Consider the following 16,916-nt stretch of genomic DNA (forward strand, 5'->3'; position numbering starts at 1 on the left):
TATTTGTACTCCTTTCAAGCATAGCCTAAAGATTTAAGGTTTTTTTTTTGGAATAGAGGCTAGGGAGAAGTACAAAAACACACGATGCAGAATTCTGAATTCCAGCCCCCCTACTATTAGCCCTCTGCCCCCCTATAAATCATATCCTGCCCGTGAATTTAGCATCAATTCACAGTCAGGATGCATCCCCTGTACTTCTCCGGGTATTTCAGTCATCAAACATTCGATGATTTTTATATAAGGGCAAAATTAGTATTATAATATGTTTAAATCCATGACATCAATAGTTGCTAATAGCTTTAAAATTAAAGGTTAAAGTTTAACAGGTGGAGTCTATAAGTCCCTTTATCCCCAAAAGTGAAAGGAGGTTTGGGCAAATCAAAGTTCATGGGAGGTTTAAGGCCTTTTTGGAAAACCCAGAAAAGGTTCAAGGGATTTACCATTTTACCCTATTAATAAAATTAATAAAATGAACTAATAAATGACTTTAATATTATATTTTACAAACGAAATGAATTAAAAATAACTTGTATGAATTTTGTTCTAATGAATAATAAAAATGCAACATTAAAACCAATTTCACAGATAGATAGTATGTAAATTTTAAATATATATTTATATTGGATCACCTTCTTTAATGGAACTCAAATTCGCACAATACTATTTGAAGCCCTACTTGAATGACTTTTTTTCTATAGGATTTGATCCTGAGCCAGTTAGCCACCATCATTTGGTGATTGGCTTATTTCAAGGTCCAAAAGACCTCACCTCACATCGAAAATGCTCAAATCCGACTTTCAATCATATGAGACAATATAGCTTACAAAGAATAAGAGGGGAGAGAAGGAAAGGAAAATACCATGCAACTCTTTTTATACACAAATTACGAATTGCAATTTACACATAAAAATGACATTGTTTTGAAGGACCGAGATTATATCGTTTTTCAGACAACCATGCTTTAAAATTCATTAAAATAACTCCAGGTTCTTTGCATATTTTATATTGTCATTTGGTTTTAGCTTAAGCACCACATAGGCAAAAGGGTAAAAACATTTTTATTGCAAAAATATCAATGATGGGTTTTTTTTTTTCAAAATTTGCTCTTACAGTTCAATTTGGAAGGAGTACAAATACATACAAAATACAAGGTTTTGCACTCTAGCATTCAGTGTTGCTTGAAGCAGTTTAAAAATGCTCAACAAAGAAAAAGTAAGGGAGAGGCAGAATCGCCTTCTACTTCTAAAAACGATTCCCCTCTCTAATCCATCTTCAAACTGCAACTTGATTCTGGAGTTTAAAGCCTCGACAGAATGCCATCCATGCGATGCCGATGCACTAGTTCAAAATTTAAGTTAGTATGTTTTACCCGTTTACTTATATGTCATTCTTCATTGAAATCGAATTCCTAATAAATAACATAATCATAAAGAGGTCTGCACCAGCATACGTGAACAGAACAGGATTATACATACATGATTAAAAAGAGCTTTCAAATTCTTCATACAACAATATCATTTATTCTTACAGAAAGCTTCGTCCTTCCAGGAGGCCCCCATCCATCACCATCTGCTTCACCAACCCTCAATGAAAAAGCAATTGGCCATGCCTCCTACCAGCACACAGCAGTTTTATTTGCCTGGTGATGAGTAGAGCTAAGACCATGGAAGCTTATTGAACCAAGACGAGAAGAGAATGCCGCCGCTTGCTTTCTAGTTCACTACAGTATCAGAGGTGCTTTTTGCAGGACACATGGAAGAAAATTTACAAAACCGACACTTCCAACGCTCCTCAACCAGAACATACCTGGCTTCTCTCTCTCCTGACCAGAACTCAAGACAGCACTGAATCTGACTCTTCACCCACTCGGGATTGTACATGAATTCATCTTCACCAATCAATGAATTGTCTCCTTGGAATTCATATCTGCACCAATCAAAAACTGGTTTTACATTAAAGGAAAGACTGTACGTAAGCATTCATCTTATGCATGGGAAGGGAACATACAGTTAACAGTACCCTGGGGAAAAAAACCACTGAAATGTTCATAACCATCCAAAATCCACTGAAATATTCAGATGGTTATATTCACTTGAATGGTCAATTTGTAACATGGGAGATATACCCGGATAGGAGTGGTTCAATGCTTACATTTTACCTATACCAGTATTTGACAAATTATTCTCATTGGTGTATTACAAAGCAAAGGTCTTAAGGAGGCAAGTCAAAAAATAATCTCAGTAGGGACACCCTTTTTAAGCCACATGGATTTTTGGTGTAGCCAGCCAGCCAGGAGACCAAGTCACTAAACCCCTTGATTTGGCAATCTGATTACCTTCTGGATAGACCATCTTATAATACACATCCAAATCAGCTCTATGCCATTGATCCATCCAAGGACTAAAACATTGATAGCCCAATACCCAAACATGGGTATCAGTGCATATTGATATGGCCAATACTCACCTTTTTTTTTATTTTTCTTCTTTTTCTTTTTTATTTTATAATGATCAGGGGGTTGGGGAAGAGGACTGGGATGTTTTAAATGTTTAAAAAAACTGTGTATCGGTGTATCTAAATGTATCTGGGTACACCGATACCCATACGATACGACCCATGAACAGAACTCTTTGGGCTGCTTGCCAAGATCGTTGGGCTGAATCTCACTATAAAAAGATGATGCGGAAAATATGTGGAAACCTTTAAAGCATCCAATTCTGCAAGCTATAAAACATGCATCCACATATAGTGCCATTCCCCATGCACTATTTTGGTGCAAAGGACGTGCAATTAGTTAGAAATTGTCACAAGTCTTAAACATTTTTATCACCTCAACAGAAGCTGGTCATTAGCTGGAGGAAGTGAACAGCATGTATTCCTGAAGTACACCATTATTTCTTCGAGGGTCTGTACATGCAAAAGAATAAAAAAGGGAGAAAGATGAGTATAAAACTGTTGAAGTTATATTAGTCTGCCACCGACATGCTTCTATTTTTTTTTGCGGGGGGGGGGGGGGGGGGGGGTATTGGTGATGCAGCTTTTATCCCCCATAGGGGGCCAGGTGCTAACACTATAGACCCAGTCAATGGGTTAGTAACAGGGTGCACACGACTTGGAGACCCACACCTCCTCAATACAAGGGATGTCTTATGACCAACTTGATGTCAAGTAGATTGGCACTTATGTATTGGTCCATGTAATTCATTCATTTTGTCTCTTGGATCAACCATAACCCAAAAATGACACTGCCCAGGCCAACTATGGAGATCAAATTGGTCATACCAATGCTCAAGAATTTAAAAGATATAAAACAAAGAATTAAAAAAGGCCACTACCCAATGTTCATCCCATCTATCTGGGGACTTGAGAGGGGTAAACTGGGTACAGTCCTAACCTTTGGCTTTTTTTGGCATAAAGTGGATGCCCTCAGACTCAAACCCACATTCTCATGCTTGCCAACACGAGATTTTACCATTACATTAATGCTCAAGAATCTTATAAGCTTCTTAGTTACAGCCAACTAAAATATTGAGCTTTTCAAAATTATGCTCCAATCAAAAAAAAAAGCTCCAGTCAGTGTTGCATGGATCCAGACACAGGAGTCCAAATCCAACACATGCCCAAGAGTCTGAGTCAACAAGATGAGAAAACATGGACCCATTGGAACGTCCATGGAAAAGTATATACTATTAAAATAGTTCATTTTTTATAAAAAATAAAATAAATAAAAAAATCCCATAAAAAAGGGGTCTAAAATGTTTTTCTTTGTTACCAAGTAAAGTTCGATATGAAAAGTGGCATCTATATTGTATATCATCTTTTATGTCAAATAATTTAGGAGATAAAAAAAGGAAATATTACATACAACTGTCCTCAAGAATCCATGCTGTTGGACTCTGACATGTGTCAAACATGGAAGCATCATCCATTGAGGAGAGTCCAAGCAACAATGGCTCCAAGTGTGTGTGTGTGTGTGTATCAGATACATGAAGAAAAGGACCAACTTGTAATGCATGGAAATAGACCGTTGATCGGTGATGGGAAAATCCTTTACCTGTGCAGGGAAACCCGAGCTAGCAGTCTGCTCTTTAATTTCTTTGGATAAGGTAATTTCAGGATTCAACCGAAAGAAATCAAAGAAATGGTCGGAGGGAAAATTATCGCTCACTACATTGTCCCATAAATACTTATAGCACATTAACTGAAGCCTGCCAGAAAAATATTACACTTCATAATTCATCAATTTCCAAGTCATCCTTATGATATAAACAGCTTCTAATAAAGCAAAAAACTAGAGATTGCTTCATTAAAAAAAAATTATCCTAGTAAATTAGCAAGCAATTTTTCAAGATAAAAATGCTATCCACATCCAAGAGGGGAAAAAAGTATATAAAAAAGAAGGTAAAAAGGTGCATACCTTCCATTCCTCTTCTGTGCTTCTGATGGAAGTGTAGCTTGAGAACGAGTTTTAGTGTCCACTAATAAAGGATTTCTAATATTCCCGGTTGAAGGCATTCGGATTTCATCAATTACCCCGACTGTCCACACACCTTCTAGAAAACCTATCCTGAAATGTTAAATGGGTAATCAATCTTGTCAGTAGAAATGCCAAGTACAAAGTCATCAAGAATGTTCCAAATCTGGCATTAATGCAAGTTAAAATCCAAGGTCCATTATTCTTATTGAAGCAATGGAAGAAACTTGAACACCATTTTGCACAAAACATGCAGTTAGAACCCATCAATCACCTAGAATGATTTATCAATATGGTTCACCTGCTGACTTCAAAGGAATTTCCAATCCCATCCTTTCACTTTGTCAGGGAAGACAAGGGCACTTGTAGTGCAAGTAAAAGATTACTTTGCTTGAAGGAACACAATGGAACCAACCATTTAATGCATCACACCTAGGCAATACTCTCCCTCAACGAAACTCAACCCAGTCAAATGATTACCCACCAACTAGGATGCAACTCTGACAAGTTGGATGGGGTTGGCATCCAACTTAAGCACAACCTGAAAAACTGAGTTGTAATCAAATCCACCAAAAGAATCAGCAGTAGATTCTCAGCCCAGTGATCTCATGTTATATACTTAAAAGAAGTACTAGCACCATGCCGCCACCAAACTAGAATAGAAACTGTTGTTACAATGGTAGTCGTAGTAATAATATTAAAAAATTTTGCACATTCATGTTAAAGTTGGGTTGGCTTGGATTGCCTGAGGCATCCTCTAAGTGCAATGGAACAGAGAAATAAAGCAGACTCTCAATATTCATCAATCCATATTCTTTTCTCCTAGTTCATTTGTTATATGATCATAGTAGAAAGCAGTTGATACAGGGTCCAAACTGATTTTACATGAATGAAATTTTAGAGTTGTTTAGATGGTCTTTATGTTGCATATCATCCATTATCCAAGTCCGTTTCTGAAAAGAATCTAATATAAAGGAAAAATGCGTATTAGCAACAGATAAAGATCAACCGGATATACAGATGCAATACATTCCATTCCATACCCAACTGAATCCTCATCCAATTACTGATGCACAAAAAGGGCATTGGCATGCAACAACTGGATAATAGTTCTACTAGCAAAAGCCAAGGATGAAAATAGAAATTACCACAATGGTACCCAACTTACAGCGGCAGCTCACGGGTCATTCCTTCAAAAAATAATTGATTTGCCCCAACAATAAAGTTCATGAGCTTCAAAGCCCAAATATCTTCAACAGACTTCACATGAATTTTTACTTTTTTAATAACCTGTCCTATCACATGACAATATTAGGATCACATATTACATCTTATATATAAGATCAAATATAAGCAACAGCATTTGCAAATATAAGAAAGAAAATGTGCATTTTATGTTTTGAAAGTAAAGGTAACGGTGTTTTGTCATGTGAGGGTTAAGATGTCTGTAAGTGAGGGTTAAGATGTCTTACCCCTCCAATCTGGTTGTAATTTCCATATATTTTTAATAAAATTACTGTTACTGATAAAAAAAAAGTAAAGGTACCGGTAATTAAGAAAGTTTAATAATATGTAACATCAATAATTGAATATGTGTCTGTGATCACTTCTACTTGTACTCGGAATCTAAATAAGATTTTAGAATCATTTAGATACTCTGTGCAGCATACCTATGAAAGCATAACCAAACAATACTGTATCATACTAACTAGTCGGTTTTAGTGTTATGAATAGTTCTAATATTTGGAATTGCTCTGTAATATTGGTGGCAATATTTGGAATTGCTCTCCCTAAACTTATGCATCCCTTATGCTCCTAATTATAATTATATATTTGATTTGATTACATTTCTCCAAAATACAAAATTCACTGATTTGCACAATGACCTGACATCAATGAAGGAATAACATAAAAGTGAAGGTGAACTACACTTTTTATGACACCTTAGCAAAAGAAAAAAAAAAGACAATTTCTATGATACCAGAAATGTATGATACTTGAAAAACTTTAATCAATCAGAAACCCATGTAATTTCGATGAATGGCATACTTGTCCTGAATGAGAAAATTTATTAACTTACATGGCATTTTCCATGAAGTTTCCTCATATCAGATTTAGCGATGAATGGAAAAAGAAGCACACAGAATGACAGAAATAGTACCATCAATTTCTCGATTTCTAAAGCTAGGGATGGAAAGGACTTGAAGATTTATAAGTATGAGTTTCTGATAAACAACTGAGAGAAAAATGGCAATGGAGTAGTGCAAACACAAGACAAATTTTTATTCTATTTTAAGTTTGAAAGCTTACCTCTTCTTCTAGTTTCTCGTGTCGAGCAGTGCCTGCTTCCATAGCTTTAGTTTTTTTGGGCTTGCCACGGAGGAGAGAAAATTCCATTTGTTTTTCACACCACTCCTACTATCATAAATAAGCAAGAAAGGAAAATTGAAGCTTGATTAAATCAATTTTAATTGAACTGAATGAAATTGTAAAATTAAATTTATGCTACCACCTATGCTAACTTTTCTAAACAATAAAAAAGTACATTGTATCGACCAAAACAGTGCAAAAGATATTTAAAAAGGATAATGAAGGAACAGAAATGCCAAACTTTTCAAGCTTTACAAATGCTTCAAGACCAGGAAATAATAAGGAAAGATGGGATACGATTAAATAAAGTGTCTTCATCTAAAGCTTGGCCAACACCTGTCTGGAGAATGATATCATATGCACTTGAAAGTCCTGAATGAATGCAAATCTGAACCCAAAGTTCCCATTATAGTTTACTATGTTCAGTCAATATAGTGGCCATTTCAAACATTCAAGTTTTGTTTTCCCGCGTACCTTTGGTGTTTCCATGAGGCAACAAACAATATGAATAAGGAAACCTAATATATGCAGCTATAGGAGATGCTATACCATCACCGTCAACGAATGCTATAGACCCAAACAAAGAGATAAAAGACATTTCACATTTCATTAAGTTATATACCAAATTTTGCAACAGGAAAAGGAAAAACAAATAAAATTACTTCAGTTCAATCAATTTAATTTCTGTCCATTACTTAACAGAAGAATCTCAATCAAATTAAACTGTTAATAACAAAAAAGAAGAGAAAACAAGTGGCGGAAAAATTCGTACCGTGGAAGTTATATCGGTAACCGCCAGTCCCTTTTTCCTCCGAAATCGATATAACAACGATTTGGGTACCTTGACTTTCTTCTGGGCACGCCCTAAATTTCCCAAATCTTCGACGTCGTTAATAGTTTGGGTCTCTGAACACCCTGATAATGGCCTTTTGGAATGAAACGTGATGGTTTCAGTTGATTTTGCATTACTTTGGAATTGACTGGAGGAAATTGTAGATAAGAGAGAAAGTCGAGAAGGGCAGGACGGGGCAACTGAGGAGGAGAGAGAAGAACGAGTAGCAGCCAAGGCAGCTTCGATGAGAGCCATTTCTTCTTCGCTCACGATCTCAACTGGGATTTCAGGAATGTCAATGGGGGATGATTTGATCGGTGATTCTGTCATCTCATCTAGGGTTCAGTTTTTAGAACTAACTAACCGTTAAGCAACCGCGATTGAGCAATACCTTCTGATTATCCGTTTTCTTCCACTACAAAAAAATTTCCCCAAAACCTTGCTCACTATTCCCACCCCTCAAAGAGAATATCGGGTCACCCGCTGACTTGCTACCTTTGCATAACGCATGGTCGCATACCAGTCCAGTCATAGGCAGGATTTGGTTTATAGGGGGAGAGGGCCAGTGTTGGAATTTAGAATTCTAAATCGTGTGTTTCCGTACTTTTCCCAAAAAAAATCAAAACAAAACTCTGCCAATATCTTTTGTGATTATTCTAAAATTTTATTATCTTTAAATTTCTAACCCGGCCCAATCCACTAATTTCTGGGTGGTTTGGCTTTTTGTTGGCCGGGCCGGCTGACGTATATTCCATGTCTAAAAATCCTATCCCCTCCCTCCCAATTCTCTCCCTCAATACCATTTTCTTGAGCAAAAAATGTGAAAGAGGTTGTTTCTATTTGTGGTTCATTGAAAGTTTGAACCTTGATCTGTGAGCATTAATTTTATGATTCATGTGTATATGTATTTTCATTATCTAACTTTGATGTGAGATCAATTTTAGTGCTCATAAGACTATTCAATTTTGATCGCATGATCATCATTAAATAGTTAGTTATTTACAGAATAATAACTGCATTCATGTTTTATATGGTTCACGAATACAACCAACGTTTATATGCTATCAATGTTAATATTAATATTAATATTTGTAATTAAATATATATATATATATTTTGATTAATTCAGTTTTTGGTTCAACTCAAATGTTTTTTTTTCTTAAATTAAACCAAACCAAAAATCAAAGTAATCAAACCGAATTGATTTATTTAATTTGGTTCGATTTTATTTTTGATAACTGAATTTAAACACCCTTATTCAGTTAAAAGAACAAAGAAAACCAATATAAGACCATAAGGCTGCGTTTGTAAACGATGCAAATAGAGTATAAAATGCTAGTTCAGGGTAAATTTGCACTATGGTTTGTTTTTGAGTTTTTGAGTGTGTTTGGCAACATTATATTTATGCACCGACAAATAACAAGAAATACATTTTCCAATGCATATTTACATTGATAATAAGATGTAAAAGTACATCAATAAAAAAGAAGTAAGAGTCTGTTTGGTTCATAGTCAGAATTGAAATTGGAATCGGAATCGGAATCTAAATCGGAATGGTCCATTCCCATAGTCTGTTTGGTTCAGACAAGAATGAAAACGGGAATTAAAATCAATAGGAATGGGATTTCATTCCCAAGGGAGGAGCAAGGAATGGCCATTCCCTCAAATGGGGGAATGCCATTCCAGTAGGAATGGGAATGGGATTCTGATTCCGCCCAACCAAACAGTTGGAATCGGAATAGCCTGTTCTGATTCCAATCCCAGACCCCTATTCCTGCAAACCAAACGGACCCTAAATTTGTATTCAAGTGGGTTTTTAATAAAAAAAAAGTCATATGCTTTATTGGAGTTAGTGTTTGCATCCATTACAGTTAAAAATCTATTTAGTAAAAAGACAAATTTGTCAATGCAAAACTAACCCAACTTTACAATTTATATGAACCCTTTTTACACTCTAGATATTTGCATTCACACTTACTTGCATCGTTTCCAAACACAGCCTAAGGAGGAAAGATGATGGAGAGAATTTTTAAGAAAAAAGAAGCCATTTTGACCCAGGCTATTGTCGATATCGTCCCCCTTTTTTTTTTTTTGCCCTGGGTGGGCTATTTGAATTGATTGCAAATTGATTAAGATAAAAAGGATTTAAAGTTCTGCAATAAGAAAAAAGGACGCAGGTCAACAAACCCATCAGCCATGCAGGGTAATACTATACATAGTTACATACTGTTACAACAAATGGATTCCTTCTATTCAAGATTTCAAGCAAGCGAATAAGAACATGGAGAAAAACGAAGGAACAAAACCACAGCCGTTTGTCTGGAGTCACAATCAATACAAAGAATTGGGTTCCCGTCCAAGTGTCAAGGGAACACAAACAACATAATGAGGGAAACAGAACAAAAACAAGGACGAAACCTCTGAAAAGAGATTAACTAGTCATAGACAGACTCCAGTAGAGGGAGACTAGTTTTCAGTTTTTCACCCAAACCAGACCCAACTACACAATAAATATGAGCTCTAAAGTAGTACATATCCATAGCCAATTACACTTCCTATTTTTCCTCTTCTTGGGACCCCTTCCTAACCCATGAACGTACACGTCTTGTCTTATGTTCTCCCATTGAACAAGCACTATCTGCTCCCTCCATTGCTCACACTATTTTCTGCAGGTACACCAATGTCTTTAATGGAGTTGCTGTCTACCCTGGGTGGACCTGAATGTCGCCTCACCCCTGCCGGGGAAGCTGGGAAAGACAGCCGCTTCTTCACAGACCCAGCTGATCCCTTCTCTGGGGTTCCTGTTCCATTCTTCTCTAGCCCCAATGGGCTCTGCAACCGGGTCTTAGCCTTGGCAGACTCAGTGAGTGCCATGTAGCTTGGGACAGATGGAGAGCTTGCCAGGCTCTCATCATCTCTCACTGATGAGCCTGCAATACTGTGCCGCCGATGCCTCTCTGACTGTATGCTGAGCATGCTCCTTGAGTCATCATCCTGGCCAAACAAATTTCCCCTTGGGCTTGCTTTCTTCAGTTTCCCAGCTACTGAAGATGAAGATGGTGCTTTGGAAGGGGGAGTTGATGGGGATTGTCGGCTGGCAGGGCGGATTGGTTTTGGGGCTTTTGGTGAAGACTTTTCAGCATTAAGGTCACGACGAGCATAAGCTTTACTTATTTCTCCTCCAGCACTGTGGCTTGCACTTTTTACAGATGCATGGTCGTTCAGTTCTTTTTCTGCCATGCTTCGAACCTCCCATGGTCGGGCTGCCATCCATCGTTCTAACCAACTCCATCCCCAGTGAGGATTGTTTGGGTCCATGAATGTTGGATTTACAGATCTTGAAGAATTCTTCCATGTTTGCTGCAGAGACACCATACTGGGTTATACATATGATATAGTAACTCTGAAGTTTGTGAAACAGAGAATTTGATTCATCATTATCATCATCTGTGTCTTATCCCAGCTATATGTGGTGGGCTACATGAATCCTGTTTCCCCCATTCAGTTATGTTTAGTGCCATATCCATTATTAAATTATGAGTGCTTAAATCATTTGTTACCCATATTTTTGGTCTGCCCATTGTTAAATTATGAACTGGGCAAATAAGCTTGCTCTTCTTACAGGTAAAATATGCCATGCAAGAGACATGACTGAATGTTAAGAAATTTGACAAACTTCAAGAATTCAAGTCCTTTTTGGTCTATACTCCTTTTTCCATAAAAGATTTTATGACTCAATGAAGCCAATACTATATCATAAAAATTTAGAGAAAACTCAACCAGGCCTTGGCACCCTTTAACCCATGCTAAATCACAAACATCACATGTTCACCAAGTTTCCCAAATCCCAACTCTTGTTTATCATTTCAAACAATGTTTAGACAAGATGAGAAATCAGAGATATGAAACCTACACTTGGAGAACAAGAGTAAGAAAACATAGGTAGAGCTTACCTGGTGAGAGAATGCATAAGCAAGGGATCTTTCTCTTCTCATAGCAGCCACTTGCTTGCTCAATAAGTTTGATTCGATTTGTTCCTTGGATTGCAGGCTGTCATCCCAATCCTCTCCCATCTGTTGCAGAGTACAGAGAAGTACATGAAAATTAGATTGACAAGAATTTACCATAGAAGCAGTAAGTTACATAGCAAACAAGAGCTTCCTGGCATCTGTTTTATGTCTGTTCTAATAACATTCATGAATCTACAGCTATATAATATAGAAATGCCTAAACATGGGACCCAAGGTAAATAGAAATTCACAAATGAATATCTCTTGAGAAAGCAAACCTAATAAAAACATAAAAAGCTATATCCATACAGGGAGCTTTGCTCACATGGTGGGAAGTCTGGTAGATCCAGACCCTCCATCTGATGAGGTGCCACTGGATCTGTCAGACATCCACCATTCCAACTGATAAGGAACCCTCTGAATCATCCACGTGTCTAGTTGTCTTAACCACAACAATTGAATATTCTACAAATTAAATATAACTGAAGGTGAAAGTAAGGATCATTTCATAATGGCTGAAGTGGCTGAACTGAATGATTATTGTTCTCTCTTTTAGTGGATAAAATAATTAAATAAGAAATATTTAAAAGTAATGTAATCAACCTAACTTCAGTTCCAGCCATTAACTGGTCACTAAAAGACAAAGAAATAAGTCATTTAATTCAGCCATTTTAGCTGTCTTTTATGAATAACAGTAAAAAGTTTTATTGCAATACATGCAAACAGTGTTTCATGGACGATGTTTCTGTGTCAAATATGCTCCGGATTCTGACACTCCAGGGATTCTTCAGGGTTACTTCCATGTAAAGTTTCCACTTTATCCCCTGGCTTATTTGACATAAATAAACATCTAATGTACAAGATGAACATTATTTTCATATTAAATGTTTTTGGTAACAAAAACAATACTGTAAGCCCATTTTTTAAGTATGCAATATCAGAATTAAAAAAAAAAAAAAAACTATTTTAATATTATATACTTTTCTATAAATGTGTCTGTCAGTCCATGTTTTCTTGTCATGCCAAGTCATACTCTTGTACCAGCATCATCTTCCAACTCCCGTGTGGCCATGTCCATGTCTATGCAACACCCACCATCAAAACAGGTAGGTGTGGGAGTACAAAGAATAGCAGTAATGCTGGAAAATTATTCATACTAACCACTTTTAACAATTCACCTACAAGCCCCCGTGTAATCAAACAACCATTTCAGATGTCATCAAACAGCTCCTAATACTTTTCTTGCCATTTGGCATAGGTCGGGTTAAAACCTCTAATGCCTAGATATGGGTACAGACCACATATGGATACAGGAAATAGGGAGACAACTCTCCATTTCCTAAAATCTTGGACAGAGATAAAGATGCATGTATCCTATGTAATATGTTGATATCATGCATTTATATCTAGTTTTTAAAGCTAAAATCCATTTCTCGATACTTATGTCTTGCCAAATTTGACTAATTTTCTAACATGTGCTGATACTCTTATAGTATAATTTGCTAAAACATACCATTTTACATATTTTAAAAATTTTAATGCTATAGAGTACATCCAAAAGTATTCATTCAGTATCCAGTATCATATCTGATAAGCATTGGATATGATACTGGTACGCTAGGCATGTACAAGTATCTGAGTATCATGGGTTAAAATCTGCAACAAAGAGGGTGATAGAGAAATGAAAACCATCTTCAGCTGTAAAGTTCCAAAAGTTGAATGGATGTAAGTTGATACTTCTTTATCTAAAGAGCAACCAAGCCTAAAACACTAATAGTCCCAATAAAAGTGTCATTACCAAGTAAGGGTGTCAATGGACCAATTTTGGATTGGGCCCCGTCCAGTCCAAAATCAATTTGGACAGATTGGACGGACCAACAAGACATGTTGGATTGGACCAATCCGGTCCAAAATATTTATTAGATTGGATTGGACATGGTCCATCCATAACAAATTGATATTGGATTGGGTTGGATTAAGCCAATATCTGGTCCATTGATGTAAGATAAGAATATAAGTGTCAATAGACCGGGTTTGGGTTGAAACCAATCTAGATCAAAATGAATTTGAACAGATTGGACGGTCCAGACATTGAATTGGACCAGTCCAAATTGGTCCAAAACATTCATTGGATTGGATTGGACCTGGTCCATTTATAATGGACTCACACTGGACTGGATCGGATTGGACCCAATCCAGTCCAATTGACACCCCTATCACCAAGCAGGTGCCTAGCATTCAATGCAGATGTGGGAAAAATATCTAGGTAAAGAAAAGTTTTAAATGGTTTCCAAATCAGAAGCAATTGAAGAGCCCCCGCCCCAAAAATGTTTTTGCCACATTGCTAATACTTTATTTCCTAAAAATAATCTGACCAGAATCCCTTAGACAAGAAGATTAGAAGAGACACACAACCAAAAGTATCTGAAGAATAAAAAGGAAAAGAAAAAAATGGTACATACAGAGGCTCTCAAATTCGCAAGCTCCTTTTCACGTTTCTGCTGGAGTTGGTGCTGGTGAGCCTGGTTCTCTTCCAACATCCTAATCCTCCTTGAACGGATTTGAGATTGAACACGGGCTAAGGTCTGCATGCATTGTAGAGTGGTTGCAACTTGACGTTTAACTGCATTTCCATTTATCAATGTTTTCAACCTAACAAGCCCTCTCAAGGCCCTCAATGTTCTCCTTGCCTGGAAAAGTAACAAAAAACAACCCCATTGAGACATTAAACAATACACTTGATATCAACATAAAATAAAAAATAAAATAAAGAACAAAGAAATAATTTCCTTTCCCTTGCATTCTATCCCCACCCCCTCTGTCTTTAAGAAGAAAAATCCAAGGCATGAATGCTTAGTGCACAAAATAGCTGGCATATTGTTAGACATATCCACAAAAAGAACAAAATTTATATCAATGATAGCTGATACAATGAAGGGATCTTAATTTCGCTTGAATATAGCTGACAAAATACCAGAGGAGAGTAAGTTCCTAATCTTTCACGAGCACTTCCACAAACACCTAGGAGATGCTTTAGATTGGTCTAAAATTTAAGTACAAGAACAACAACCGATTGTGATTCATAGTACATATAGGCTCAGTTTGGAAGGAGTACAAATACAAATTTGTAGAGTACAAAATCTTATATTTTCTATTATTTTGTATGTATTTGTAATGTACTCCTTCCAAACTAAGCCATAGCAACTTAGCAAGCAAATCCAAACAAAATTTATGAAACCTTCATGAGTTTACAAAACAAGCATATGTAGTTTCGTGTAATATATTGATCTCTTTGAAAGGATGATTAAAAAGTAGACTGTTCAAGATCTCAAAAACAAATTAAGAGACCTTTTGGACGAATCCCTGTGGGAGAATGTACAATAATAATAATAATAATAATAATAATAATAATAATAATAATAACAAATCCTTAGACAAATGAAAGAAATAGGAACGGAAAAGGACACTTTGAGTTCACAGAAACTGCGCCAGTACCAGGTATCCTCGGAATGCCGTTTGAATCTTGATAGCCGCCACTTCCTCCTTTGATTTGCCAGAGAACCGTGTCACCGCTGTGAGGCGAACAACTTCTGCAGCGGCCTGAGCAGCAGCAACGGCAGCCTCAGCGGCCACAGCAGTGGCAAGTGCAACAGAGTATGCGTGCTTGCTCTGTTCATTCTCTGCTTCGGTTAGTTTTACTTCCTCAGGAGGAGGGGGAGGGGGAGGGGGAGTAGGACATTGAGGCAGAGGAGGCGCCGCAGTAGCTTCAACTGCGGAGGAAGAGGGATCCGAGTGTTTCTCTTTCTTGAACCATTTCTTCTTAGATTTACTAGTTTTCTGGATGAGAACATGAGGAATAGAAACAGAAAGATGGTTTAATGACTTCAATCAGAACGCTATTCAAAATTAGAGGAAACCCAATAAGCAAAAACTAGGAAAGAAATGGAAACCACCATACCTGATCTTTCTTCTCCTTGGGTTCAGGGCTGAAAGCTTTCTTCAGTGCAACAAACCAGTTACCTTTCTTCCCCATCTCCTTGTCCGAATCAGTTCAAAGGAACCATCTTTCTAATAAATATCACGAGCCCAACTACAATAAGACATCATTTATGATCTAAGTGAAAGAAAATGACTCTAAAACAAATAAAGACAGAAATGCTGTTAGAAAACAAAACGGAAAACAAATCTACTATAATTAGAACATGGAAAATTTAATGAAACAATCAATTTGGAAACAAATGTCGGACCGGAGAAACAGAGGCAGACAAAACTTTGCTCTAATCCAACCAACCAATTCAATACCTAAAAGCAGAAATGGCAAGATCTTCGAAGGAAAGAAAACTTTAAACATCTACCCACAAAAGAGAGTGTAAGAAAACAAGGAGAAAAGAATTGCACTAAAACCCACGAAAAGGGGAAGAAAATAAATCCCAAGAAAAAAATAAAAGAAAACTGGAATTAAAATTCAAAGCAAAAGATAAACAAGTATACCTGTTTATGAAAATTGCTAGATCTCTGTAATACATCTTCTCGTCCTCTTCCCTCCCTGTATCTCTTCCTCTCCACAGAACAACAAGAGAAAGATTGGAACGCACCGCTGTTGTGTTGAGAGAGTAGAAGAAGAAGCAGATCTTGCGAAGGAAATTTCAACGATAAGAAATTGGAGAATAACAGCTGAATTTTCCCAGATGGCAAGTGGGTCCCGTTGAACTAGAACTTATTTTTTGGACAACAAAACTACGCTGTCTCTTCGGGGGTTTACTTAATACGACCGAATCCTTATCCTCAGACTTTTTTTTTTTTAAATAACTAAAAAGAAGAAATCATTCCTATTTTTTTTCTCTCCAGTCTCTACAAAGAAAGGAAGCAAATAGCGGATGAAACACGCCAAAAAATCTCAACTTCATTCGTCGGTTAAAAAAAACTGAAGTTCAGATTTCACACTGGGGCATGTTTGGGGTGGTAAAATCAAAATTATTAATGTCATCACATCTTGTCATCAATGAACAATCATCATATTCATCTTTTAATGAACTGTTAATGCGGTTACAGACGTACAGAATCCGCAATCTGGGCCCCACATGTTAGGCTTTGGGCCTGGGCCAAGTCTCATGAGTTGTTGGCCCATTACAGAAACTATGCCGTGTGGTCCAAAATCGGGAACTTGTTGCCGGTAAAGAACCAAGAAAGTGATTCCATGACCAATTCAAGGGTGTTGGAAAATATGGTT

The 16,916-nt window shown here is 36.9% G+C and overlaps 2 protein-coding genes across 3 annotated transcripts; both read right to left on the reverse strand.

The window, feature by feature from the left end:
- Nucleotides 1-1,372: 1,372 nt before the first annotated feature.
- LOC104594777 (exonuclease V-like protein) lies at nt 1,373-8,311 on the reverse strand. Its single transcript, XM_010255247.3, has 7 exons — nt 7,617-8,311; nt 6,785-6,889; nt 5,643-5,764; nt 4,418-4,567; nt 4,055-4,208; nt 2,831-2,907; nt 1,373-1,926 (listed from the first exon to the last, which is right to left on the reverse strand). The coding sequence occupies exons 1-7, from the start codon at nt 8,004-8,006 to the stop codon at nt 1,713-1,715; spliced, it is 1,212 nt and encodes a 403-aa protein (XP_010253549.1). The 5' UTR covers nt 8,007-8,311; the 3' UTR covers nt 1,373-1,712.
- A 1,589-nt stretch (nt 8,312-9,900) lies between these two features.
- LOC104594778 (protein IQ-DOMAIN 3-like) lies at nt 9,901-16,460 on the reverse strand. 2 transcript variants are annotated; one of them, XM_010255249.3, is made up of 6 exons: nt 16,178-16,460; nt 15,645-15,776; nt 15,182-15,523; nt 14,149-14,376; nt 11,630-11,749; nt 9,901-11,036 (listed from the first exon to the last, which is right to left on the reverse strand). In XM_010255249.3, exons 2-6 carry the CDS (start codon nt 15,717-15,719, stop codon nt 10,311-10,313), a joined length of 1,491 nt encoding a protein of 496 aa, XP_010253551.1. In that variant the 5' UTR covers nt 15,720-15,776; nt 16,178-16,460; the 3' UTR covers nt 9,901-10,310. The 2 variants fall into 2 exon arrangements, with proteins under 2 accessions (XP_010253551.1, XP_010253552.1); XM_010255250.2 differs by having other exon boundaries at nt 15,645-15,754; nt 16,178-16,325.
- Between the last annotated feature and the right edge of the window lie 456 nt (nt 16,461-16,916).

This window comes from Nelumbo nucifera, chromosome 2 (assembly GCF_055504915.1).
Source record: "Nelumbo nucifera cultivar China Antique chromosome 2, China Antique-T2T, whole genome shotgun sequence".
Classification (NCBI taxonomy): Eukaryota; Viridiplantae; Streptophyta; class Magnoliopsida; order Proteales; family Nelumbonaceae; genus Nelumbo; species Nelumbo nucifera.